Source organism: Lonchura striata, chromosome 17, assembly GCF_050655825.1.
Source record: "Lonchura striata isolate lonStrDom1 chromosome 17, ASM5065582v1, whole genome shotgun sequence".
Taxonomy (NCBI): Eukaryota; Metazoa; Chordata; class Aves; order Passeriformes; family Estrildidae; genus Lonchura; species Lonchura striata.
In genome coordinates this window covers 11,929,991-11,956,640 of record NC_140719.1, presented here as the reverse complement: position 1 = coordinate 11,956,640, position 26,650 = coordinate 11,929,991, and the positions used below count along the sequence as shown (strand labels likewise).

Below are 26,650 nucleotides of genomic sequence, written 5' to 3'. Positions count from 1 at the left end.
CATCTGCCAAGGGTTTCCTGAGCTGGGCAGTGCAGGATGCTTTGTTCAATGCAAACAATTTCAGAGAAATCTGTCCCACCCCTCCAGCTGAAGACATGGCCCAGGTCACCCAAACACACACCACACAAAGAACTCTGGTTTTGACAACAATAAAAGCTGGTTCTCACTTAAGGTATTGCATTAATTTATTTTTATTCCTTTAAAAAGAAAGGAAATCCAAATACCTGATGGCTACAGACAGGTCAGTGCCATAAATGTACCGCAGAACAGGAGCCTGTCTTGGACAGGTTGCATAGTCAGCAGCACTTCCTCCAAGGTGTTTGCATGATGTTTTAGGTCCTAAGGTGATTATTGATCCCATCTGTGCCCATGAGGAGTTCTTAATTATTAGCTGTACTTAACATTTTACCAGTACCATACTGGTCCTTGTAGTATATATAGCCTTAAGACAACACTACCTCAGAAATAGCAAGTTATTCACAGTTTAGTGATCTGGAAAAATAAAACCAAAAGAAATTGACTGTGATTGGAGGTAATGGAGCTGTGTGGAGCTGAGTGGCTGCAGGTGCTCTGCAAACCTCCCTGGGGCACTCACTTGGCATCACTTTGGTGAAGCATCACACAGTGCCTGTTCTCAGATAAATTCCAGCTCCTGCTGCTGCAGGCAGGTAGTGCTTAATCAGCCCTGGGGAGGACAAGTGAGTTCAGGAAGGGATTGCTTCAAGCAGTCTCAGCAGACAAATATATGGCCTGAGAGTTTGGTATTTACCCCCTTAGTAACAGAAGGCCTATAGAATGATTATTGAAAGGCAATGTTTCTACATTTCAATGTACAGGAGTACATTCACACAATTTGCTGTGGAGGACCCAAAAAGCCCAACACAGGAGCACCATCTGTATGCACCACTGCCATGAACTGGTCCCTGCTACTCCTTGTACAGAATACCAACTTGGCTACAGAGAAGGAGCAAACCCAACCCCACACTGGATGGAAGTTAGCCTGACCAAACCAAAGAGACAAACAAGGAAGTCACCTTTCTGCAGGCTTTTCTTAGGTCCCCTGCCCTGGATGATGCCAGTTCCAGCAGCTGTGCCTCAGCATGGAGGGGAACCAAGGGTCTGCTACCCAGTGGCTTCCTAAGATAGTCTGGTTAAAAATAAATCAGTTACACCAGTTGGGATGGATGTCTTAAAGAACTGACTCCTTTCCTTAGGCAGAAGCACTTGAGCTACATGGATTAGCTCATGCAAATGAATCCAGGATGAGGTTTAAGACATTCTTCACAAGCCACAGCAACTGCCAGAGGTGCTTAAGCAGACAATTCCCTGCAGAGTTTGCCATGGTCTGAAATCCTCTTTCAGGGTACCTCTATCACAAGCACTGCAGAGCTTTCAGCTCAAGAAATGCTACATATGCTGCTGGATCTTTGGTCCTTTTGTTCCCGGCGTTTCAGAAGCTCCCTTGTGGCTCTCCTCCTTATTCCGATTAAATACAGATCTCTGTCAAACAGGCCTGCAGCCAGGGGGATGCTGCAACAGGAACACAAGCCAGCAGGTCAGGGCATAAGTATGTTCTTGTTTGCCCAGCATTTCCCTACTACTTCATACAACAAAGGCCACAAATCTGATTTTTACTTTCTTAAGGCATTCAGTGACTGCTGTGGGAGAAACAAGAGCTGTTCTTCCACAGCAACAAGTTAAGGTTTTTCACAATAATTTAAAATGCTGGTTGTAAAAGGAAATGTACTTTAAATTTTAGCATGAACTCACCTTCTTCCATACATAGAGGACTTTCTTAATGACTCTGAACTAAAACCCACTCATTTGAAAAGCTATACCAGGTTACTGCTAACTTGGTGTACTCACTGATGTGGTTCATCACAATTCTTACCTTGGTCTCTTCTAGAGAGGAAACCTGAGCAGCCTATCACACACTGCTATTTAATGGGTATTTAATACCCAGAAACAAAAATTCCCATTGTAATTGCACTGCTGGTCAAATACTTTGAGAATCACTTTTTTAGATATTCAGGTCTTGAAATCCCTGACCAGGTTACTCACAAAAAAGAGAATAATTCCAAACCAAATTTCCTACGGAGTTCTACTAATACAACAGCCTATGTTGTATTAAGGACATTAAGAACTTGGAGGATCTCAAAATACTCCACTGACATCCAGCTGTGCAGAACTGCAGCCACCACTGGGGAGGGAAAGCAGAACTGATCCTAAACAGGGAAAGAGGAAGAGAAGAGAAAAGCTGCCCATGCTGATATGGAAAACAAAGAACTGCCTCTCAGATAAAACACAGATTTGTATTGAATTCCAGTGGGCTTTGTTTATCCCCTTCAGAAGGATTAAGAGACCTGGCAGCAGGGATTTCAGCTGTCAAGGCAAGGTTTAAGCTCTTAGTGCTCTGACCACCAGCATGCACTGGGTAAAACCCAACAGGCTGCAGGGACAGACACAGGAGAAAATCCTCGGGGTCACTGGAGCAATCATGAGCAGTCATGTGGAGCTGCAGGAGGTACTCACTTGTCTCTGCCAGGCCTCACTTTCACACGAAACAAGGCAAACACAGGCCGGTGGTCTGAGGTTTTGATGACAGGACAAGAGGAGTATTTGACAGCCTGGATGTCATCCTTGTAGCGGCTGCGGAACACCACTCGGTCCTGGAGGCAGGGGGAGAGGGGACAGTGAGGGTGACCCCCTCTGCACATCACCCACCCTGGAAAGCAGCACTGCTTCACAAGAGACAAATCCAGTCATTCATCACGCTCCTCTTGGTGAAGTTAAGGTGTCTTTGGATGGGGATCCATTCATTGTCTGATCCCAACAGTCCTGTGCCAGCTCTGAGCACAGGGGAGAGCCCGCTCACCCAGGAGGTAAGGCAGGGTAAATAAGGTTAACAGCCTAGGCCAAACTCTCCCTGTGCTCACAAATTCAACAATCCTTTCTTCCAGAAGTCCCAGCTGCCCTTAAGCAACAAATCTCAGCTCAACTGAATCCCCTTTGAATTCTGAAATCATCCCTTACCGTGTAGGAGGGAGTCCTTTGTTTGGAAGTGGTGTCATAGCTGTCCTTTCCTATATCAAACTTGTAGGAAGGACGGAAATGGATAGCAGCCTCTTGGAATCCTTTGAAAATAGACCCTGTAAGGAAAGGGGAGAATGGCATGAACAAACTCCTCCTTCCTGAGAACTGGGCACTGTGTCTACTAATGCTGGCTAGAAACAACAGTCACGCACATCCCAGAAAAACCTGGGCTTGGGCTCCAGAAAGGGAGCAAGTTCCAGTCCTGACATGGAGAGGATAAAAAATAGCCAGTGGCTGTTTAATCAGTGGTCAGTTAAACAAAGAAGAACCGGTCCATGCACTTCCCCTTCCGCTGAAACTCATGCTGCTTTGCAAATGCTGTTCAAATCTAAATTTCCTGAGCAGTGGGACAGTAGGTGCCCGGGTTATAGAGGGGTCAGATAAAACAGCAGCAAATGACTTGGGAGGTTACATTAAACAGAGCAAACTGCTATGGCAAAAGGTCCCTTGACACACTGCCACTGTATTTGACAGCTGCTGACTCCCTTCTTTAGGTAACTTAATCCAAAAAATCAGGAAAGGTGTCCAGGAAATGGGGACTGGGCTGACATTACTCCTGTGTGTAGGTATCTTTGTTTCCGGAGAGGAGGGAGATGAACAGCTGCCCCTTACCCCGACTCATCTCACTGGTCAGCTGGTCATACACCAGGAGCTTGGACACATCTGTGTCCGGGTTCTGGTTCAGGATGGAATCCACAGTCTCCCGATCCTTATTCAGCCGGAAGTTGAAGTCCCCAAACCAGAAAACTTCATCAAACCGAGTTGTGACATCACCTGCAAATTCACACCACAGGTGTTCAAGGGATGCTGCTGAATGTGGCCAAGGAACAGGAAGAAATTCTTTCTTTTCACTACCTGGAGATGTGATATTGAGTATGTTTTCTACCTGTGATCACTGCTGAATCTGGGAATTAACAACCCAGGAGAAAACAGAACAGAAATGTTAAAAACCATAGAAAAAGCTGAAAAGAGACCAAACTATCTATAGGACCTAACACCAGAGGGAACACAAAAAGCTAATGTTACACTGCAGATAAAGAGTATATTCAATTTCCTAGTAGAAGGACCTAATTATCTATCTAGGTATCAAGCTGTCAGCACAGTATTAGGAAACCATAATGGACTTTGGCAAACAATGCTCTGACCTGTGTACACGCAAAGTGACATAAGCTTTATTCTGTTAAATTTGAAATAATATCATTCCAATATATAATAACAATATATAATTGTTCTAGAAAACACCAAGAAAGTAAAACACATCTGTAATATTAAGAATAATTAAACCAAAATTATCATATTGCTAAAAAATACATCATGTAAAAATTCCCTTTTGAATTTTCTCTCTTCCATTTCAATTTTTTTCTCAAATTCCCAATTTCAAGAGAAAAAAACATAAATCATGGGAGTAATAACCATTCTCAGACAAAAAGACCTGTGGTTTCTTTTTACACAGTCTCAAATTATCACTCTTCTTGTCTGTTTCCCAGTGCAGAGATAATGCACACTCTGCTGACCCGGGCTCCCCACGCTCATGGTTTCCCACTTACTAGAGCTGGATCGATATGGATTTGTGTCCGGAACATTCTTGGGAAGTGTAAGGGCTTGAATGGTTTTATTGTAGTCCAGTTTCCTCTCATTCACTTTACTGTCCCCAGCTGCAAGACAGAAACCCCATAACTACCACCAGTGAATCATTTTCATTCAACAATCATTTTTTGTTATACCAGGAGCTTCCAAAGGGTATCAGACATTTTCCACATATCAAATGTGACACTCTGGGAGTGTCTGCACTGAATAATGATGGCAGAAAGTGTGGGAAGAGGGACACAATGGTGCAGAGTTCATTTCTGTTTCCATTAACACAGTTCTTTTGTAAGTTTGTTACCAAATAAATTTCCTCCCTTATCTTTGTCAGCTCAGCAATCCTGAGCTTTGGCTTCAGCCTGTCCTGCTTTTTCACCTCTGTACAGCTCCCTCCCCTCCTCCCTCAACCAGGACACTCGTAGCAAGATTGCAAATGTCTCACATGTGAAGTGGGAGGTGATGAAGAGAAAGGAGGTCCCAAAAAACGTGAAGCTGATTCCCAGAGCTCCCTTGGTTTTGATCTGAGACACGATTCGAGTTGTCACCGTGGCATACTCCACTTCTGGAAGGAAGAAAAGAAGATGCTGTTACTGAAATGCTTCTGACAGTGAGCAGGGAGGTTAGGAGAGGGAGAAAAGGCAGGGCAGAGGCTGGCAGCAGTGCCTTCAGCTCCCCACCCACCCGAGCAGAACCAGATGAGATCCCTGCGGATGAACACGGACATGTAGAGCACGCCGTGAGCAGCCGAGTGCAGCAGGACGTAGTGGGGGCCCAGCGTCTCCTGCAGGCGGATCTCCCACTCCCTTCTGCAGGAGAGAACAACAGCTGGATCACACAGACAGCACGGGAGAGCACATCAGCCTTGTGCACACGCAGCAATCCCTCTCACACACAACATCAAGGCATAAACAGAACCTCCCTGCACTGAACTAAGGGGTGGCCGCTGAGGTGCCACAGAAATCAGCAGAGCTTTGCCATCAGGATGAAATTCTGTATGTACACAGAAGCTGTTCTATCCCTGAGAGTGTCCAAGGCCATGCTGGACAGGGCTTGGAGGATCCTAGTCTAGTGCAAAGTGTCCCTGCCCATGGCAGAGGGTGACACTGGATGGGCTTTAATGTCCTTTCTAACCCAAACCATTCTGGGATTTTATGATTTACAGATCTCTGTCACTTTTTCCTCTAAATCCCATTTCCTCTGGTGCTCATGCAATAGAATTCAGTCTTGTTAAATGGCTTGATGATTGAAAATATTAGAAATACAATGACTATTTCTAGTCTGTTTCAAAGCAAAATTATTAGTTAACAATAAAAGAAGATGGTTCATTACATTGTTTTTGCTACCTGTCTGGACAGCCTTCTTGAACCCCAATGACATACATGTCCTGGGCAAAGTCTGGATCTGTTGGCAATAAGAAGTCATCCAGATTCACTGGAAGTTCCTATTACACATGAAATTTAAAATAAAAAGAAAGAAAAGCAGTATTAGTTATGCAAATATTTACTAGAAAAATACCTTTTAATTTGACAAAGATGACTGACAAGGAACATAGTCTTGAACAGAAAAACATTCCCCCAGTCCTCTCAGCAGAGCTGGGGTAACTTTACTGCCAGCTTTACTGTGCACCTACCTTCTGCCCCTGCATGTTCCAGGTGGCCACAAAGATTCCCATATTCCGATTAGGGAAATATCTGCTGAGTTCTTCTGCTCCCATTAAGGCACCACTTGCCAGAAGGCTGCCTTCCAAATAGCTCCTGTGGACAGAAGACCCAAAGAAGACCATTTAAGGAAAGGGCAGGGCAGCTGGGATATTGATGTGTAATGTTTAAATCTTTAAGTAATCAAGAATATACCTTTAAGAAGAAGGAATTTAACATTTATAAATTGTTCTGCTTGCCTGAAGCTCCTTCCAAACCAAGACACAAGGGTGATGGTGAGGCTGATGATGCTCAAGTTCTGTGATGAGAAGACTGAAGCAATCCAAAGTCTTCAGCCCCACTAAATTCATCCAGATACAGAACAAAGAAATTGGTTTGGTAACTTCAGGGTGCCCACAGGAGCTGTGGGTGCCCCTAGATCCCTGGCAGTGCCCAAGACCAGGCTGGACAGGGTTTAGAGCAGCCTGGGACAGTGGAAGGTGTCCCTGCCATGGCAGGGGTGGCACTGGATGAGCTTTGAGGTCCCTTCCACCCAAACCATTCCGTGATTCTGTGATTCCATTAAATTTGAGTACCTTGAAGCAGCTCAGTTTACTTCAAACATCAAAACAGCTCCACCATTCCCAGTGTTCTGGCATCAGGTTTCTTTAACAAAAAACTCAAACTCACTCATTCTTCCTTTAATTCAGCTGATCAAATCAACTTCAAGAAAATAATTTATTGAGCCTGAGGTCTCAAAATATCCCCTTTGGGAAGGACAGATGCATCCCACAGCACCCACAGGAGGTGAGGGATGCTGGCACAGGGACTGCATGTTGAATAAACATTTTTAATCTTGCTTAAGATCTGCAAATAATGATGAGAGAATAAAGTCAGGGAGTTCTGGGCAACCCAGCACTGCCCTCCAGGCTCCAGCAGCTTTAGGGAGGAATGGGAAAGAAAACCCTCATGGCAAACAAGTAACAATCTCTCTTTGGGGTTTTTTTACCAGCTAGTAACATTTTAATTTATCTCAGAATTGTTTCCCCTCTACTACTGACTCCCACGCTTTGGATCAATGATTAGGATTTTGCCTCCTGCAGAGGAGCTCCTGTGGGATACTGGAGTAGTTCCCAGCACATAATTTGATCCTACCAGAAAGCAAACAAGTGCAACTTCTGCTCAGCACCTCACAGGACTGTGATAATGCTGTATGACAATCTCAATTTAAAATATCTGGTGTTATTTTTTTCTGTAATTTATCATTTCAGTTCAAGCTCAGTGTACTTTTAGATTTTTCTAAAAAAAGTTTTCCCAACTGCTGGTATGCACAGCCACCACTTCTTAATTCTCAAACCAGATTATGTTAATATTACAAGCAAACTGACAGCAAACCAGACTGAGATTTATGAAAATACTTAGCTAAAAGGAGGAAAGGAGAAAATGCAGAGTACTTGTACTGATCTCTTCATCTTCCGACATCCTTCACAGCAGGTTAAAGAACAGAGAATGGCTTTGGAGCTCAGAAGTTCCCTGCCCAGTGGGATTCTTCTCCCTGCTGACACCCCAAAAGCAGGAGAAAAGCTGGGGGAGCCCTACCTGCTGCGGACATCCTTGGCTCGGATGGGAGTGAGCACGCTGAAGGTGGATTTCATGGAGTCTGTGGAGCAATTGTCATAGAGCGTCCCATTGCCCTGCAGCCGGGAGTCGCTGAGGCTGCTGCTCACCCTGCCAAACTTGTGCTGAGAATAATGTCGGTAATCCAGGCAATCTGAGTCGATCCTATTAGCTGTCCTCAGCGAGTGGGAGGCCGCGTTGAGCTCCATGGGAGGCAGGGGGCGGGCCGGCATGATTTGGGACAGGCGGGGTTTGCCCCCCGCGAACCCCTTGCCCCGCAGGAGCCCCCCAAAGGCACTGGAGATCTCGGAGGCTCGTTTGCCCAGGTCCGAGGTGCCTGCCCTGCTCTTCCCCCCGGGACTGGCTTCCAAGGCGTCTGGTGAACTGTGCAAGGAATCCTGCTGGCAGCAGGGATTGCAGGGGCTGGCCCTGCCCCTGGTGGGCGGGCTGGGGGACGCTTCCTGCAGGGAACCATTGGAGGAGCTCGTCTCGTTGGGATCAGTCAGACTTTCCTGGCTCGTCCTAAATCGTCTCCACTTCCTCCAGCTCTTTTCATCCAGGGATGCAGCACGTTCCAGCCGGGGCTTCCGAGGGGGCCTTGGAGTGATCGATTTAATTTTCATGTTAGCTTTGAGTTCTTCTGGCAGAAGCTTTAGGGTCTCACTTATGGGCGTGCCTATTTTCGGAGGTGCCCCATCACCCCCAGCCTCCTTTTTGGCTGCTTTTCCAGCTTTTTTTGCCTGCAGGTCCTGTACTGCTCCACCCTCCATGCTCCGAGTAAGACACAGCCTTGAGTGCTGCGGAAATCCATTTGGAGTGCTCATTGTCCCCCAGGTACCAGCTGTGGATGCTGCTCCAGGTGAAAAGTTCCTCAAAGCATACTTTCCTTCCCTTTATCACAGGGCTTTACTCAGCCAGTGAGACATGGGAACTGCAGACAGCTCAGCCTTTAGCTGGGAATGAAGGGCAGGTGAATGTGCAGGCAGATGCATTGTCTGCAAAATTCCAAGACGTGGGGTACCTGGATTCCCCCAAGAAAGATATAAGAAGGAAAAGTTATCGAGCTGCAAACTGTCCTCCTCGATCAGAAAGCATCTCCTTGCAGGACCTCCCTATAGCACAACTCACACCTCAACGTGACCTTGTTAGAAAATCACTGTTCTTTCCTGTTTTTTGCCCCAAAAGCAGAGTACAGACCTCCTGTACGGCTGTGTACACCCTTCTTTCAGGAAAGGCAGCGTGCCCTGCTAGCACGAAAGGGAATTTAAGCTGCACAGAAACCACAGCTCGTTGTCCTTGCTGTACACAGGCGTCACCAGCACCGGCTGCCCGAGGCCAGGAAATTTCCAGCGATCCCAGAGCCGGGAAATCGCTGCCGCTTTTTCCTGCCTTGCACCAACCCCGCTCACAGAAACACCCCAGGGCCGGCTTGAGCTGCGGGAGCGGGCTGCGAGTACATCTCTACACGGGGGGAAGCACCTCGTCGTTCTGCGGCCCTGAGGGGGCAACACGCGGCTCTGAGGCGGCCCCGAGCGCGGGCTCGGCACCGAGGGGCCGCCGCCCTCAGCCCGGCCGGCCGGGCGGGACCCGGCCCTCACCCCCTCACCCTGGCCGCCCCTCCCCGCCGCTGCGGGCCTCACCGGTCCCTCACGGCTCCTCGCCGGTATCCGCGGTCGCTGCCCGTTCCGGTCCCGGCCCGGCCGTGGCAACGGGGGCAGCGCCGGGCCCGCCCCGCCCGCAGCGCCCCCCGGCGGCCGGAGGAGCGCCCGGCAGCGGCACGGGGTGAAGGCGGCGTTCAGAAACAGATTAAACGTGTTAATTACACTTGGGGGAATTTAAAAGATGCCTGTATTAAGCCTCAAGCTTCGATTTTGATCAGTACAAACGGCGATGACAGAATGACAGACTGGGGGTGGTAGGGACCCTGAGGATCGCCCAGTTCCCAGCCTTTGCCGTGGATACACATGGACATCTTCCATATGCTCCAAGCCTGACCTTGGATGCTTCCAGCGATGGGACAACCTCTGCCACAGCCTCTTCACCCTTAGCGAAAAGGAGTTCTTCCCAATATTGCACCGACACCTGCTCCGATGAAGCTGTTCCAAAAACCAAACGCTTTCCTCACATAGATCGTTCCCAGACAAAAAGGAAAGGCTCCTTCACCCACCTCATTAAAGCAATAACCACAAGAAGAAAGTAAAATGTGAAAGTGCTCCAGAGCGCAAAATATTTTATTTAAGAATTTACAGTGTCAAATCTTACACTTAGGAAAGACAGCCACTCCCAGCTCAGGGGGAGCCTCCTTGCATGAAGTTGTTTGGCAGTCTCTACTGAAAGGAGAAAATAATCAGCAGCCTGGCTGGACTAGAGGAAAGCCAAGTGTCTGATTAGGTTTCAATTATAGAAAAGTAAACCACACTGACTGCTGCTGTCCACGTCGGGAATTGAGAATGGACCAGCACACAAAAGTTTCTAATCCCCCCCAAAACAGTGTTTTACTTGGGCTGCATACAAACTTTTTGGGACATACATAAGGCTACACAATCTTAGAAAAGTGGTGTTATTCAGGAAAAGAAAAAAAAAAAAAACAACAACAAAAAAACCCCCAAAAAAACCCAACTAGGGACAAATACTGGCAATTTCACATTCGTATTACTTCTACTCCTGGGCAGAAATTCAAGTAAAATCAAATAGTTTGGTGGCAAGTTCTAAATAAAATATGGCCTAATGATTTAATAAATATTTAAAGTTTATTTCTTTCTTTGCAGATAATTCAGATTCTTCAGTGAATATAAACACTGCATACCACGGTTTTCAAGATTTCCTATATTAAACCTAAAGATTTTGAAGTCCATCTGTAGAGGTCTAATCCATCTACTTTTAGTATGAAATTTAGCTGTTAGCTATTTAAGACCTTGGTTATTTTAGTAAGGGAGATTCAAGAACGGCTTATTACACTGATCCTGGCACTCCCAAAAGGAAAAAATAAGCAACTTTCAAGCTGTTACCCCCCAGCTGCAGAGTGCCAGCAGTTTGAGAGAAAGCAAAGTAACCGTATTGCACTTAAACAAACACTCACTCGTCAAGAGAACAGCGTTGGCTATGATACAGAGCTCCTTCCCACTATACACTTGGCTTTACAGGTAGTCTAAACCACAAACTACATACAGACTAGGAAAGATCCAAATCAAATCAGGATTAGATTACAGTCACAGTTTTCATTCAATATAGGTCGATTTATTTGGATGAGCTGTGGCCCCCTCCCTACTCCCAAAAACCAAACCAGCATGAGGCAACTCCTGGGTGAGCCCCTCCCAGGGGAACATCTCTGGGTCCACACTCTGTTTGGAATTGTGCATGGTCCTCTTAAGGCCACAGTGTTATTTTACAATGTGGACATGTTTGTTTTGTTGTGTTTTTTTTTTTTTTTTTACCCCTGCTGGGAGGGGAGCATCCTTCAGAAAATAAGGAATCCCTGAAACTATGTCTCGGAAGGTCACGCTAGTAAGGTTTAAAATAAACTTAAGGAATAAATTGCCTATGCAATTTACAAACAGGTTTTGTAACAGACAGCAACTATTTCCTCTCTTGTGCCTATTCTTTATCACAGCAAAGCTATTTCTAGCCAGGTTTTGAAAAGGAAAAGTTACATACATTTCATGTTTGGTAATGGTTTGCGTAGATGAGGTGCAAGCATGAAAAAGATCACCCATCATTAGATTTCTGTCATGTCACCTGCAGCTGATACCAGGTGCCATAAGGCTGAATAGCTCTTTGCATACTCAGAACATGAGTAAGGATTCCAAATACAAAGCCATTGTATTCTACTTCAGTGTTGGATACTTCCTCTGTCCAATTCTTCCCAGTCTTGAACTTCCAGTGGCTGCAGGAGACTGTAAAAAGAACAGGGATAACAAAATGTTCTGTAGAAGTGTCATGCTGGAGACAAAAATTCAAGAAATCAGCAATAAAGTTTTGAATGGGAACTTGTTAAATTGAACAGGTGCCAGACTGATCTTTGTCCACATTTAACACTCTACATCCAACAGCCCAGATGAAGTTGATAAAGCACAAAATCATGTTTTGTTCAAAGCATGGAATCAGACTGGTTTGGGTCAGAAGGGACTTTAAAGCCCACCACATTCTACCCCCTGCCATAGGCAGGGACAACTTCTGCTGTCCCAGACTGCTCCAAACCCTGTTCAGCCTGGCCTTAGACCCTTCCAGGGATCCAGGGGCAGGCACAGCTTCCCTGGGAAATCTTGAATAATAAGAAAAAGGATAAGGAAAGATGAGCTCTTCACTCACTTGTGCAAATTGAGAGGGGTTGTAGAACGGTACCGCCCCTGCTGAAGGTGCCCCCGAGGGTGGAACAGTGGCAGGCTGGGAAGAGAAAAAACTGAAATTAGACAAAGGCAGAGAGGAACTCCAGTGCCTCTTAAATGTGGTCTGCTATGTTATACAGAGCAAATATTCACAGGAATAATGCCAACAACATGGAGAGTACAGCCTATTGGAAAAACTCCAGAGTGCTGGCATAGTTTGCATCCAGATCTAGAACAGGGCTGGCTTAATGTAGGAATTGGCCAAACAGTGTCACATGCATCAACTGCAAATAGCTCTGCAGATCCAAAGCATGCAAAACCAACACAAGACACCAGTGCAACTCCACTCAATTAGTACCTTCTGCCTTTGTTAGTACACACCTCAAGACTTGCCCCAAAATAAACATTCTATATCAGGTTTTGCTTTATTACAAAATATCAGAAAGGTTTTTGTCACCCCTTTGTGGTGACCCCACAGCTCTGGAACTTCCAGCAGAGATGAAGCATTCCTTTAATTCCTACAGGGACTTTTGCAAATGGTTTATTACCAATTTGAGACTGGCAGCAGCAGAAAGACCAAGTTTTGCTTGTATTGAGTCTTTTTAGGAGGTTGGTTTGGTTTCGTTGGAGGAGGCTTGGTTTTATTTTGTTTAAAATCAACTGATTTCTTTAGTATCCCAGAAATAAGATGATGAAATTATGTGAATCTCTTAGGAACATCAATAAAAAGCATGCCTGGATTACATGCACTCTCATAAAGACACAAAACTGAAGACCCTGTTTGAGTGTAAAAAGGAACACTACATCATGATCTACTTTTAATGATAATTCTGTGAAATGAGGGGGAAATGACTAAAAGTAGCATTAGTATTTGAGCAGATGCAAAATAAAGAGGGGAGGTGGGGGAAAGTAAATAAGTTAACATAAATGAGAATGGCCAGCCACATGTACCTGATTAAAATGCTGGCTTACTTCACGTGATAATGAACTCATTGAACTAGAGCGCGAAAGCTACAAAACAGCAAGAACACACAAATACAAAAAAACACAAATAAAAAAAGTCGTCATGCATGTCACTGCCTCAAGCTTTCAGTTGTTTTATTTCATTGTCAAAGTCTCACTGCCAAAGGTTAAACCAACTTCAAGTTAAAAAAAAAAAAAAAACAAAAACCAAAAACAAACGTAAAGCCAGAAGTTAGTTTAAATCAAAAGGACTTCTTAAAGCACAAAATTATGTAGGTATAGAAAACATTTAGTAGGAACAAAGGTCATGTTACTCTGCCTGGCACACAGCAACTTGCTCTCCTTGTGTCTTGCACTTAATATTAGTGAAATTATATGCATGCATGGAGGCAAGAAGAGAGCCTGCAACTGCTACTGACATTTTAATCTGAAAAAGGGCTTTTAAATGTACTTATATAGGAAAAGGAGATCACAGAATGTAGGGTTGTGAATGGAGGCTGAACTTCTCATATGGGCTTAGAGGTCTTTTCTGTGTAATTCTGGAGGCAGTCATATCACATGTTGGCTACTTATCAGCAACTGAATCAGTTACTTGTTTTAGATGGTCCATTTTAAGACCACTACAATTAACAGTAAAAAGTCATTAATTAAATACTTTGCATCAAGCCTTACCTCGCCTGACTGGGAGCCATCAGGGTTAGGAACATGAAGTCCAGATCCAGGAGGAAGGGCTGCAGGGTTTAAGTACTGAAGGAAAACAAGGCACTTCTGTTTATCATCATTACTACAAGGCTATTCCACATTTCCCTTAAAGACCCAATGGGGCAGAACAATGCTACAACACATCAGGCAGGTGTAGTGTGCAGTGCAAGACTCTTCCCATGTTCTCAGTCCCTTTCCTGCACCCATGGAAGCTGCAGCCCTATTCAAATTAGGAAATGCAACCTCCCACTTCCATTTTCACTTGTATTTCTCTTCTGTTCTTTAAGTAAAACGTTAAACCACAAACCCTACAACAACATCATGCTTTAAGGATTGTGGCTGTGAAACTGCTGCTCAGAATCCTGAGGGGGTTTGAATCAGAACTTTGGGTTCTCCTACAAGACATTCCTTGGAACCCACCTCTGGCTCCACAGCTGCAGCAGGGTCTGTGTTGGTTTGGTTTGCAGCTGGTGTGTGCTCTGCTGCTCCACTCCCCTCCACGGGCTGGGATTCCCCTGGAACTACAGAAGAAATAGGAATTACCCAAATACACCCCATAAATAGCCATAAAACCTCCCCACAATCCCATCCACACACCTGAGTTTGGAACAAACACGTTGGCAGGAATGGGCATAGGTGCCAGGGGGGCAAACAGGTCTGATGGTGCAGGAACAGCACCACTTGCCTTGGTTCCTCCTGGATTCAGGACATCCACATAACGGGCTCTGCTCCCAGCTAAACCAGAAACATGCAGAAAAACAGAAAGAACCCTTGTGTTTATCATGCCTGTGTCTACTTTGAACAGTTGGCTGGTTAAAGCATCTGTTAGGATCAGGAAATAACACTCCAGGGATACAAACAGTAATACCCAAGTCATGTCACACTGTACACTGTGATAGCAGTGCAGGAGCTGGGCATGAGCAAAGCCAGCAACACTGAGCTGCCAGCTGTTCCCAAACAACCCAGGGCAAGTCAGAGCTTCTGCCTTCATATTTTATGCAGGAGAAAGTCTTCAAATATCAGTGCTGGCTGATACCTGCTCTCCTGGAGAACACGTTGACAGAGGCACCAGGGGGGCCTCCAGGCCCAGGGGGAGCAGCCTGAGCAGCTTTAGGAAATCCTGTTGGAGGTGGTGGAGGAGGTTTACTCTGCAAGGAGACAAAAAAAATCCAATCACACCATTGTCTGATGTAGCACATTTTAATCCAAATTCAGTAAAAAGCAGCTTTTAAGAGACAAGTAAAGAAAATTGTGCACCAAGTACAGATTTTTGTTTTCCACTTTGAGAAATCATGAGGACTTGGATTTTTACCTCTTCTTCTGGTTCATCCAGATTTACCCAACGTTGTTTCTGCTCATCCCAAACAATCTAAAAGAAAATCACAGTCAAAAACAAAGAGCTCAAAGCAAGCTGCTAAAAAAGTTTAAAATAACTGTAACTTTTTTTAAAATAGCTTGTCATAGAATAAGAATAATCTTTAAAGTTTTACAATCATCTTATACTCATCAAAACGATGTTCATCTGTCATCCAGGAGAACATTAGGAACAAATTCAAGTTTATAAAGGTTTTTGTGATTCTTGGGGCCTTACTGATTTATTCTTGTCATCTGGCAGGTGAGCCTCATTCCTGCCTTTTCCCATCAGCCACCGAAACCAGGTTCCACCAGTCTAAAAACAAATCACATCAGTTAATTCTCTCCCTCTCAGTTAATTCTTGTCTCACATTACAGGCAAGTTAAACAAACTCTCATGCAACAACATATTTTCTGTTAGGGACTTCAACTCTTAGAGTTGCAACTAGTAAGTAGAAATAGTTCAGTCAGGACTTCTTAAGTACAGTGGACCAGGAGTTACCACATTTACCAACAAATCTCCAGCTGTAGGTACCTCTCCAAGGAAGTTTACCTTTCTGGGTGCTGCCTCCTTTTTTGTTTCTTTTTTACTCTCTTTCCCTGCAGGAGCAGAGGGAGGAGGAGAAGGTTGTTTTGCTGCAGAGTTGGATCTCTCTCGTCCCACAGAATGAGCAGAGGACTCTGAGGTTGTTCGGGACCTTCGCCCATAGCCCTGGGTGACAAATACACAGAAAAGCAAAAATTTTCACTGCTGCAGTGATGGATCACATTCCACCTTGCTAAAAACAATCCTTCTTTGAAAAATCCATAAACAGAACAGACCTAAAAGTTCATACAAAATAAACCTTAAGATTAATCCTTGTCCTGCTATCTGGTTAGATATAAAGCCCGGACATAAACACATAATAAACAAGCAGATAAATATCTGACACAATATTAATTTTTTATCAAGATTTTCCACACAAAGACATTTAATCTGGTTCTTTATGGACTTCTAAAAACCAAGCTTCAAGTCTTGCTGAAGAGCAATACAGAGCCCCCAAATCCTCTTGTGTTTGCATTGGGCTGCAATGCAGCTGGAGAAATGTGTGAAATAACAATACCATGTTAGCCATTCTGCCATAGAAATCATCCTCTCTCTGTTCAGGGAAGGAGTTTTGTGAAGGAGACTCTGGGGCAATTCTCTGCATTCCTTAAAAAAAAAATTAAATTATGTTAGCAGGGACACACACCAACAAAAAACTCAACAATAAACAAAGCTCCCAAGCCCCACAACAGTTTTAAGGCAAAACTTTTCACCAGTTATGAGTTTTGTGCTAGAGAACCTGGTCTTTTAAAGAATGAGAACTGCAATTGTTTTGATTTTTTTTCCTCTCCTATCTGGGTTTCTGTTTTTTCTAAACACAGGCCAGAGCAGGCTAAAGGACTCAACCATCAGGATGGAGCAGTTAAAAGGTTCCTCACATCTCGAACTCTACCAAACTAAGTTTCCTTCAGTCCACATGGATCAGGCTCTGCTCTCACAGAGTTAAAGCCTATCAGGGTCCTAGAAACTCTTGTCCAGAGGCAGAAATCCCTGATATCCCTTGGAAATCTCTTGGAAGCAGAACTGCCAATCTCACTGCACTCAGGAATTACCTGTCAATGTCTAAATCATCATCTGCAGAGTCTGACCTCTCTTTTTAAGTAAGCCAGCAAAGCAGGATGAATACTACAACTTTCTACAGATGTTTCTAAACCATTACATGGTGTTTTTAAATTTAATTACCCAAAACATTACTATTTTTTAAATATGGAGATATTTTGAATTATTCCCTGAAACACTACATTCCCTTTCTAAGGAAGGAAAGGTGTTTATTAAGATCCCAGACCTGTTTCCAGGTTTGTCTGCTCTTCTGGCTGTGGTTCTATTTCTTGTGGTGGCCCTCCTGGGGGTAGTGTTGTCCCTAAATATAGTGGGGATGGTTCATTTCCATAGGGATTTGAAAATCCTTGAGGTGCAAAGCCAGGTCCTGGGCCAAGAGGCTGAGGAGCCACTGGGTAGAAGGGGACACTTCCCTGGTCACCAGGAGGAATCATGGCAGCTGAGCCATCAAGGACAGCCTGAGGTACTGCAGAATGAAAAAAAACAAAACAGAGTTAAAATTAAACAGAAATTCCAGTGTGAACCTTTTACCCTATGAATGATACAACACAGAATTGAAATCTCCCTGTTCCAGACAGCCTCTTAAGTGGTTTCTTGTATCAGAAATTCAAAACCTTTGTTTTCTCTCTGTCATAAAGGATATGAAACACCAACCTGAAGGCATCAGCTGCACGCTCTGCATCTGCTGAGCCATATTGGGTAACAAGGATGCCAGCAAGGGATTTTCAGCACCTGGCCCCACGTCACGGCCACCTGCCCCATCACACTGACTGGCACGGTCCAGTTCAGAGCTGGGAGTGCTGCATTCATAGGGAGGGGGAGTGGATCTATCTGTGTTATAGGCTATTGCACCCTCCTGCAGGAAAAAAACAAGATATTATTAACTGATCTGTACCAGACATCCAGTTCATAATCAAGGGAACACAGAGCAAAGGAAATGTTAAGTGTGAAAAGTTTTTTAGTGTTCAAAGAAAAACGAGTTGTCAGCCATTTATAAGCCAAGATGAACCAATAGTTTGAAGGGTTTATTTTTAAATTGAAACACAGTTAATTAGCTCAGGGTTCAAATTTCTAACACATCTCTTTAAATTAACTCTATTTCTACTCTGTTATAATCTAGCAACACCAATCCACACACAAGATATTTTTATGGCAAGCAGATCCCCTGATTACTGCAACCTAATGAGTCCTGCAATTCTCCCTGCATTATGGTATTAAGAAAAACCTGTCTCATATAATTTTAATTATTCTGTATTGAATCTCAGGGCACTGAAGTGTGGTAAATTCACTTGGTTTATACCATAGCATTTGCAATTTAGGACATGAATATATAAGGTCACTTCCCATGTTTCTGTGATTAGCAGTGTAAACAAAACCATTTTAAAAACTGGATTTACACTAATCCTTTACAGAGAATAATTCATGCTGAAAAGCACACACCATACCTTGATCTGTCCATCCACATGTCGAAGTGTCACCAACCAGGAAGGTTCAATAAAAGATTCCTGCTCTGGCTTTTCTTTTATCTGAGGGTCAAACAGGCGCAGCTGGGATGACATCTGAGCAAAGGAACCATTGCAAAGTATGAGTTCATCAGCCACAGCTTCCCACCTATAATATCCAGCAACAAACATTTAATTCTTCCTCATGTTACCTGGATTAGCTGGCCAATCAGCACAGGGGAATAGTAGTGTGGATCTTTGAGGACAGTTCTGGAAATCACTTCGCAGTAGTGGAAAGCCTGGGCAGCAAGGCCCATCTCAGCCAGCCGACAGGCATAGATGAACTTGAAAACCTGGGGAGGCAAGCAGGACAAATAAACCAAAGTGATCACAACACTCTGGGTGGTAACAAATAAAAGGCAATCTGACATTTCAGCTGAAAGCTCAGGTATCTCATTATCACATCTAAAATTAAAGGAAAAAGCATTCAATTCTTCTCTTCCACCTAATGCATCCAGTGGAAGTTGTCTATTTATCTACAGCTAGTGCCAGCAAATTCTGCTGGATTTTTCTTTTGGAATACAGAATTTACAATATAAAGTTAAAATTCAGAAGTTCAGGATATAGAGATGAAAAAAGTGAGAATGAAAAGACAACAGGAAAACAGCTATATAGCATTACTACCCATAAATATTTCATGTTATAACAGAGAAAATATTTGCCACGCTGACTACAGCACATGAGAGAGTAAAAGCATGACATCTGCCAAAACAGAAACCAAACCAAAACAGGAACAGCTCCTCACCTGGAAATTGGGCAAGCAGCCAGGCTGACTTCCTAGTGACTGTGCATACTCATAGGCTTCTGTTCTTTGAATGGCTTCATTGGTGGCAAACTTTAAAAATGGCAAGCTGTTTCAAACAGGAGAAGAAAAATAATATTTGAGCTGACAAACACAGCTCTGTCACTGTCAGGCACACAGATCTGTTAGACACAAAATATCAACAACTTCTACAAGACAGGACACTAAATAGTTATCTCAAAACCAGCTAGTGACGAGGAGAACGGTGCAATTCAATCTTTCAAACTCTCATTTTTGCATTGAGAATTTTTTTTTTTTTAAAGGAAAGTCAAACCTGTGATTTGATCCAATTAGGACAAGCTTTGTTGTCTTCCTTGTGTAAACTCCAAACCCAACTTGGGCCATAAGGTAACAAAAATGAGCAGCATCCAGCAGACCCTTAGAAGCTGTAGAGAAATAAAGGACAGAGATCAGGATATTTCAGTGGCACATTCAGTGTCCTGTATTGTTTGACTTTGCATTCAAATAGAGACAACAGAGACAAGCCCATATAAAACTGCTCCACTTTATACCTTATAAAGAAATTGCCTATTTAAAAAAAAAAAAAGGCTGAGCAATCAAAGCTTTTCCTTCAGTCATCACCCTGTTCATTTCCCCAAGAGTTACCAAGAGTGTCTCCCATGGTTGCAATGGTCCTGGATTCCAAGTCCACATTATTGGTCAAGTTGGATAACACCATTGCCAGATGAGGCCTCCAGTCTCCCCATTTCTCATCTCCACAGCACTAAAACAAGAAGAATTACTAGGTCAAATCAGTGACTGGAGCTCTGCATGGTTAAAGTGTCTCAACTTCTCTGACATGCTGGGAAAGATTTCTGTTGGGAACTCCACTACTCCCAGTGAATCTTACCGTGGATGCAGCTGGCATCCTTCCAGACATGAGCTGGTAAACAGTCTGCAGAGGGTCATTAATTGGGAGACTGTTGGCAAATCTACAGAGACATTGCAGAGAAAAACAAAACACAGATGTGGGGTAAGCAGTTAAAATGTACTTCAGCTCTCAGTGGCAATTAATCTAACCTAGCTCAAGAGAAGGAAGTGCTGTGTGAAAATACTACACTGAGGAGGAAATTATCCACTGGATGATGTTCAAAAGTAAAATATTACAAGTGAACTGGTTCTGTCACTCTAACATCAGTCAGTCCAAACTAGGAAAATCTCTGGATTCTCCCCAAGCCAGCTGACTTTAACAAAATTGACAGTTGAGTTTTTGCATTTTTTTTCCAAGCGAGGTCATAGATGACATTGTTCAAATACTCTTTAAATGGATCAGGTAGCAGAGAACAACTTCTCAGGTTTAAATTTATAGCCAGAAGACCCCAGAATAAATAGTAACAAATGACAAATAAATGCACAGGTAAAATTAAAGCTACTATGGATAACCCATGATTTCGACATTCTCCACCTCATTAGCGGAACAGGCAGCCAAATTTCACTAATCAAAAAGCAACCCAGTACCTGGTCATCACTCTAGCATGTGTTCTGCTGTCCATTTTGCTGGCAAGGAGCAGAGCATGACCCCACAAACCATGCTTCATGGCAGACTCCAAAGCATCCTAATAAACATACAAATTAGTTTCCTGGGAATAACTTCACATACTACTCATAAAAACCAGTTTTACAGTAGTAATTTGTGATCAAATCAAAATATGTTTAGATAAAAGCTAACACACTATAATTTTGCTTTAGATTATGAGCTGTAGGGTATAAATTTCTGTATCAGAATAATACAGTGCCATGAAATATTGCATGCACTACAAAAGTTGCAAAAATAAGTAGCAACACAGTCACTCACTTTCTTACGGCCATAAAGCAGCAACTCCCTGAATCTCTCAGTCTCCTTCTCAAAACTGTCAACTGTGGTTACAAGATTATCAGTGAGAAATGAGAGCTGGGCTTCACCAGATTCCTCTTCCACTTGTTCCAAAGCCTCATTAGTGAAATCAATCAAATTTGCCTCATTAGGGGACTTCCCAGGAAGCCACACTGTTTTGTGATCTCGGAGCAGAAGTTCAGCCAGGTCTGTTCCCACAACAGTCTGTGTGTGTGGAGAGGAAACAAAAATTGAAAATTCTGTTATTTCAACACTGCCTGCATTTTTATTTGGCACTTCAACAGCAATATGTGAATATCAGCACCTCTGAGCAGCTGAGGGTGAGTGCCCAGTTCACACATTCCTTCAGACTGTGACACATACCAGGATCAGTGACTAGAACACAAATTCCTGATCTTTGCACAAAAACTATTTGTGTACAAAACACTTTAGGATAGATAAAAAAATCCAGCAGTGAGACATACCCCATTCTGCCTGCACAACAGTACAATAAAGTCCCAAAGAAGACTTGCAGATTCTTTGTCAATTAAATTTTCATTCTTAAAGCACTGAGCAGCTTTACTTTGTGCAAAATTAATAACGTCCACTTTATGGGTCTCATCCCTGAAAAAAAAAAAGACAAAGGTTTTAATGAGACTAATGTAAACATTTCAGGTCATTATTTGTGATTACTCTGAGGAATAAATTTAAAGCTCATGTATTATTTAAGTAGGTGAAAAGCCACAAATATTTTAAGTCAGTTAAAATCCCATAATTTGCAATGAAGAAATAATTTCTGAATGTATGAAAATTATTTCTGAAAACTGTAGGAACATACTTAGCAAGAGGACCAGGAAAGGCTCTCATCTCTTCTTGCTCTGGAGAATGTTGTAACATAGTCTAAAACACAAATATAATACATAAGAAATTCTTGTAACTCTAAATTTTACTTTTTACTGATAAAACCCCCAGAGCTGAACATAACCCATTATGTAATCAAGCTTCTTAATCAAAATACAAAGGGTGACTTTGTCACAACCTGAACAAGGATGATAAATGATGAAATCTACTTTACATACAAGTTACTCTGTACATCATCCTGAAGAAAATTGTAAGAAGCTGGATGATCTCATCATGACTAAGTCATCTCTCAGAGGAAAGAACTTTTAAATTTACTGTTTTACTTATGATTACAGCCCAAACAGATAGATACATGCACTGACATAAAAAAAAAAGAAATCAGGAAGTTACAAACTCAAATTCCCCACTACCCTTCCAAAAGAAAGGCCTTTATTCCTTTACTTCACAATTTTCCTTTTAAACTTTACCTCCATGCTGTGGATTTCAACCAGAGCTGGCTGACCCTCAGAAGGCAGGTTTGGCAGTGCTTTTATTAAGAAGCCCCCAGGCCCAAACCTGGCACAGATATGAGGCACTGAAAATTTCTCAGGTGTTGAGGGCCTTAAAGGTGCTGAAATGGGTAGAAAAGATAAAATAAGAATAGGTAACTTGTCTTGCAGCTAAGTAAAAGTTGCTGATGTATTTACCCAATTCAAAAATCCTGCAGTGTTAGTGGAAAACACCCTGTTACTGAATTTGGCTGAACTTTTTAAGAAACAATCAGTTCCTTTATAATCCCAAAGTTCCAAAAGATTTGCAATAACTAAAACAAAACCAGACTCCAAAACTTTAAAATTCAGTTATTTTTTTCATGTAGGGGCTTGAAAAAAAATACTGTTTGTATGAGACACATTCTTGTCATCTTTGTACAAACATACAACACATTTTCAAAGAGCTAAACAGACATCAACACTTTGGGAAAGCTTTTCCAGACAAAGTGTTTTGTATCTACAGCACAATGCTGTCCCTCATTCCCCAGTGTGTCCATACCTTGTTCCACAGCTGACCAGCCTGTCTCAGCAGGGTAGCCATAGTCTGTGAAAGGCTGCTGTCCATCAAAGCTGGGATCATAGCCTCCGTAGGGATAATCTGGGTGCAGGGGCACTGCCTGTGCAGGAGTTTCATAGGCACTGCCCGTTAGATCGTGATTGCTCCTGTAGAGCTGGCTCTAGGCACATCAGATTAGTCAGGGTTAGCTGGAGTTAGAGCAAGCAGCACTGCAGACAGTCAGCATTCCTTCCTGACAGCTTCCATTCCTGTGCAACAGGCTTACTGCAGCAAGGCCTTGCAGAAAGCCACCCTGTGAGACCCTTCTGTGCAGGTAATTAATCATTTTGTCTTCTCCCCCAATGTTTTTATCATCACTTGATCTGTTCACATCCAAGCATGTTCAGTTCTCTCACAACAGAACTTCTATGTGCTTGTGTGAAAAGTTAAGATTATAGCATAGCTGTTACCAGCAACTGTGTGTCAGAATGAATGTTCACCTCTGCTGTAACAGACAGAAAATCCCAACTGAAAAACCCCAACAAATGCCAAATGACAGCAAGTGCCTAAAGATTAATATCTAAATTATTTCCAATACTACTTCAAACATTGCTAAATGAATTGGAACTCAGACTGGTACAGTACCTAAACTTTCAAGAAACATGACGAATCAAGTACAAGTCAAATGACCCATTACATGAGGAAAAATCATACCTCAAAAATAAGCCAAATATTCTCTAAGGTTTTCACGTAACTCTATCTGTGGTGTAAGTGGATGAGTAATCAGTTAGCTTTGGTTTTTGCTTTTAAAGTCAAAATCATACAAATATGGAGTTAGTCTTTTAATACATCCCAAGTTCAGTAACACAGCCTGTAGATCTCAGATTCAGTCAAAGAGAAAACGGATAATTTCTAACCAGGCAGAAGCCTGAGAAAGCGCTGAGAAAGAATGTAAATAAGTTCTTTATCTCTCTTGTTGTTCACATTGTCTATAGTTAGGTTTTGCTACTCTACATCATTCACTGCACACCAACTGTGTGAGGTGTTTTCACTTCAGGACCAATGGAGTTGGTCTACACAAAGCTCTGTATAATAAGAGTGATGTATTTTGAAATAAATCAGTTTTATACTCTCAGCCTTCTAAACAAAGTCTGTTCATTCCCATCCTGCCTCAACACTGTCAACAGCCAAGCTTGTGATGAGAAAAACGACACGACACAAAGCCAGGCACACTGTCCACTACAGCCAAGCAATGCTCTCACAAACAGCAAATGGATTCAGTAGAGGAAATTTTTCATTTATGTGTGTGTGGCAACTTGCACAGCTGAGCACTGATTTTGGTTGAAGTTCTCCTGACAACTCTGACAACCATTAAGTTCAAAACCATATTACAAAACAGCCTTAATCTTATGAAAGTTTCCAAAACACACATTCCCCGTGCTAACCCCTGAGATATTTTCTTATTTTCTAACGCTTCACCCATTGCAAACAGAGCGAGCGGCGGGCGGTGTGAGCAGCTGGAGCTGACCTGCTGGGAGCGAGAGCTGAAGCTGCTGTGGTGGCTGTGGACGCTGCGGGAGCTGCGCAGGCTGTGGCCCGAGTGCTCGCTGTGGACACTGCGCCGCTCAAACTCGTCCCCGTAGGGATCCCGCTGCGGCTCCGAGTCGTCGTCAAAGCTCCCGGTGAAGCGGGGATCGTACCTCCAGTTATCCTCGTATCGCTCGTTCCTGAGGGACACGGAGAGCAGGAGAGAGCTCAGCCACCCACGGGCCTGGAGGAAACTGGATCTCGCTCCAGAATGGCTCTTAAATCGCTGCTAGGCTGAGGTTGTTGTTACAGTAAACAGATATTCCTTCACAGAGTTCATCCAGATTTTTCAAGATGAAGACCAACATTATACTTAGAGTGTGTTCTAAAAACACAACTGGTCTAAAAACAAGTGCTGCCACCTTCAATCCATCTCTCAGAGTGATGTGACAGCTCATTTGGCTTCCCTCAATGACCTATGTTAAAGCTACAGAAAGAACTAGCAACACACACACACACTAGCAACTACACTGTGAAATATCTGTAACACTACATTTTAATAGCCTGCCTCAGAGAATCTGCTGCCCCAGCTCTGGAAAGAGCACTGGGAGAATGTGGATTGACTGGACAAACCTGCTGCCATATGGATATGCTTCTCTCTTCTGGTAAGGGTTGTGTTCAGCATCATACCAGTACCTCTGGTCATAACTTCTCGGGTCTCTGTACCTGGGGTCATACGGGTATCGTTCCCAGCGACTTGGATCTTTGGAAAAGAAAAAGAAATGCTTCAGATATGGGTAGGTTTTGCCTATTATCTTTTTCTGCTCTGTTCTCTCTAATCACAAACTGGTTTGGTTCTGAAGCACAGAGTAAACCCAAAGGAATGTACTTAAAGTTACATATATATGCCTACACCTTTTTACTCTAAAAAAAAGCTTTAAAAAAATCAATTTCACACCTTTCAGAGAAACATGACTGTTAAGAGTTAGTTACTCCTAAGGGGTCAGTGTTTGCCATCTGATCTTTCCTAACATCTTTAAAACTCAAGCCTGCTATTTGTTATGACATTCACAGAATCTCTGTGATCAGTCTGCAGAGTGCCAAGTAAAACATCTCAGGATGTGGACAGATGTTGCTTAAAACCCTCCCAGGGTTTTACACAAGCAATTACCTCCAGACTCCCAACGCCAGCATGTCCCAGTGAGCACTTAGATAATGATGGACAAAACCAAAATCCAGTTGTGAGTCAACTTCTGTTTACACCCACCTAAAATCCACTCTACAGGTTTGCCTTCAGGTCACACACCAATGACACACCTCAGTGAAAGGCAGCCTTGTAACACATGCAACAAAACTGTTCTGTTTTTAAAACCTTCACAATGGAGGGTTTGCACAAAGGAAAGGCAAACTAAAGGCTCAAGTGAGGAAAATCTATGGAAAAAAAAAAATCAGTTCTTTTGGACACTTTACCTCCATAATCATAGGAGTTTGGGTAATAGCCTGAATAATAATCACTCCATCCACCTTTTCCATAATAATCTTCTGTATACCCTTGCCTGAAAGAAAGCACAAAAGTATAAAAAAAGTTGTTATTCCTCCTTAATCTCTTCTAAATTTTGCAGGAGGTAGGAAAAACTCTATGCCACAACTGATTAGACAGAATTGCATAGTTAAAAGAATGCATTTCCAAGAAACCAAATAATCATAAAATTAAGACTTTATAACCCAATATACCACTAAATTGTTGTGTGCCACTGAAAGCTGACAGCATACAATAACTTAGTGGCTTTATAAACTGCTTTGGTGATAAGCTTAATTACTTACAGACAATTAATCACAAAAACTACTGCTATAATTAGCATCCTTTGAACTGTCTCAACAGAGAAGTCGACAATTTAACAACCCATTAAGAAATAAAAGCTCCCCCAAATTTAACATTGTTTTATTATACAGCTCATGATGAAGAAAATACTCATTTACAGAGTTGATTGTCCAAACAAGCACAAAAACCTGGCTAAAAACAAAACAGCAAAGTAAGAGTCAGTGCATAGAAAAAGATGATCTCTTCTGATGAAAAAAGAAAGATGTGGCCATTATTTGAAATATCATGAGCCTTTATTATACAACATTTTCAGGTCATCATCCTAGAATTTCTGAAAAATGCCAGAGGATGTATGTTAGATGAAAAATGCAGTGTCTA

General features: G+C 43.0%; 2 protein-coding genes across 7 annotated transcripts in view; both read right to left on the bottom strand.

Annotated features, from left to right (window-relative positions):
* Positions 1-175: 175 nt before the first annotated feature.
* Positions 176-9,638, bottom strand: INPP5E (inositol polyphosphate-5-phosphatase E). Its single transcript, XM_021543605.4, has 11 exons — positions 9,572-9,638; positions 7,914-8,952; positions 6,308-6,431; positions 6,021-6,118; positions 5,359-5,483; positions 5,120-5,239; positions 4,641-4,748; positions 3,706-3,867; positions 3,034-3,149; positions 2,533-2,669; positions 176-1,530 (listed from the first exon to the last, which is right to left on the bottom strand). Exons 2-11 carry the CDS (start codon positions 8,753-8,755, stop codon positions 1,398-1,400), a joined length of 1,965 nt encoding a protein of 654 aa, XP_021399280.1. The 5' UTR covers positions 8,756-8,952; positions 9,572-9,638; the 3' UTR covers positions 176-1,397.
* A 495-nt stretch (positions 9,639-10,133) lies between these two features.
* SEC16A (SEC16 homolog A, endoplasmic reticulum export factor) overlaps positions 10,134-26,650 on the bottom strand; it is a 26,658-nt gene continuing 10,141 nt past the window's right edge. For 4 of the 6 annotated variants that reach the window (XM_077787913.2, XM_085556250.1, XM_085556248.1 and 1 more), the window contains 28 exons: positions 25,921-26,006; positions 25,084-25,213; positions 24,452-24,650; positions 22,927-23,104; positions 22,365-22,507; positions 21,875-21,936; positions 21,522-21,660; positions 21,019-21,261; positions 20,682-20,779; positions 20,074-20,155; positions 19,830-19,947; positions 19,498-19,609; positions 19,167-19,272; positions 18,574-18,714; positions 18,365-18,478; positions 17,574-17,775; positions 17,146-17,385; positions 16,378-16,466; positions 15,828-15,986; positions 15,513-15,590; positions 15,234-15,290; positions 14,958-15,069; positions 14,519-14,656; positions 14,342-14,442; positions 13,892-13,966; positions 13,208-13,267; positions 12,240-12,314; positions 10,134-11,824 (listed from right to left, as the gene is read on the bottom strand). In XM_077787913.2, coding sequence (XP_077644039.2) covers positions 11,756-11,824; positions 12,240-12,314; positions 13,208-13,267; positions 13,892-13,966; positions 14,342-14,442; positions 14,519-14,656; positions 14,958-15,069; positions 15,234-15,290; positions 15,513-15,590; positions 15,828-15,986; positions 16,378-16,466; positions 17,146-17,385; positions 17,574-17,775; positions 18,365-18,478; positions 18,574-18,714; positions 19,167-19,272; positions 19,498-19,609; positions 19,830-19,947; positions 20,074-20,155; positions 20,682-20,779; positions 21,019-21,261; positions 21,522-21,660; positions 21,875-21,936; positions 22,365-22,507; positions 22,927-23,104; positions 24,452-24,650; positions 25,084-25,213; positions 25,921-26,006 — 3,406 coding nt within the window. In that variant the 3' untranslated portion in view covers positions 10,134-11,755. The remainder of the gene's footprint in view (positions 11,825-12,239; positions 12,315-13,207; positions 13,268-13,891; positions 13,967-14,341; positions 14,443-14,518; positions 14,657-14,957; positions 15,070-15,233; positions 15,291-15,512; positions 15,591-15,827; positions 15,987-16,377; positions 16,467-17,145; positions 17,386-17,573; positions 17,776-18,364; positions 18,479-18,573; positions 18,715-19,166; positions 19,273-19,497; positions 19,610-19,829; positions 19,948-20,073; positions 20,156-20,681; positions 20,780-21,018; positions 21,262-21,521; positions 21,661-21,874; positions 21,937-22,364; positions 22,508-22,926; positions 23,105-24,451; positions 24,651-25,083; positions 25,214-25,920; positions 26,007-26,650) is intronic. The other 2 variants (XM_021543602.3, XM_085556249.1) reach the window with 2 other exon arrangements.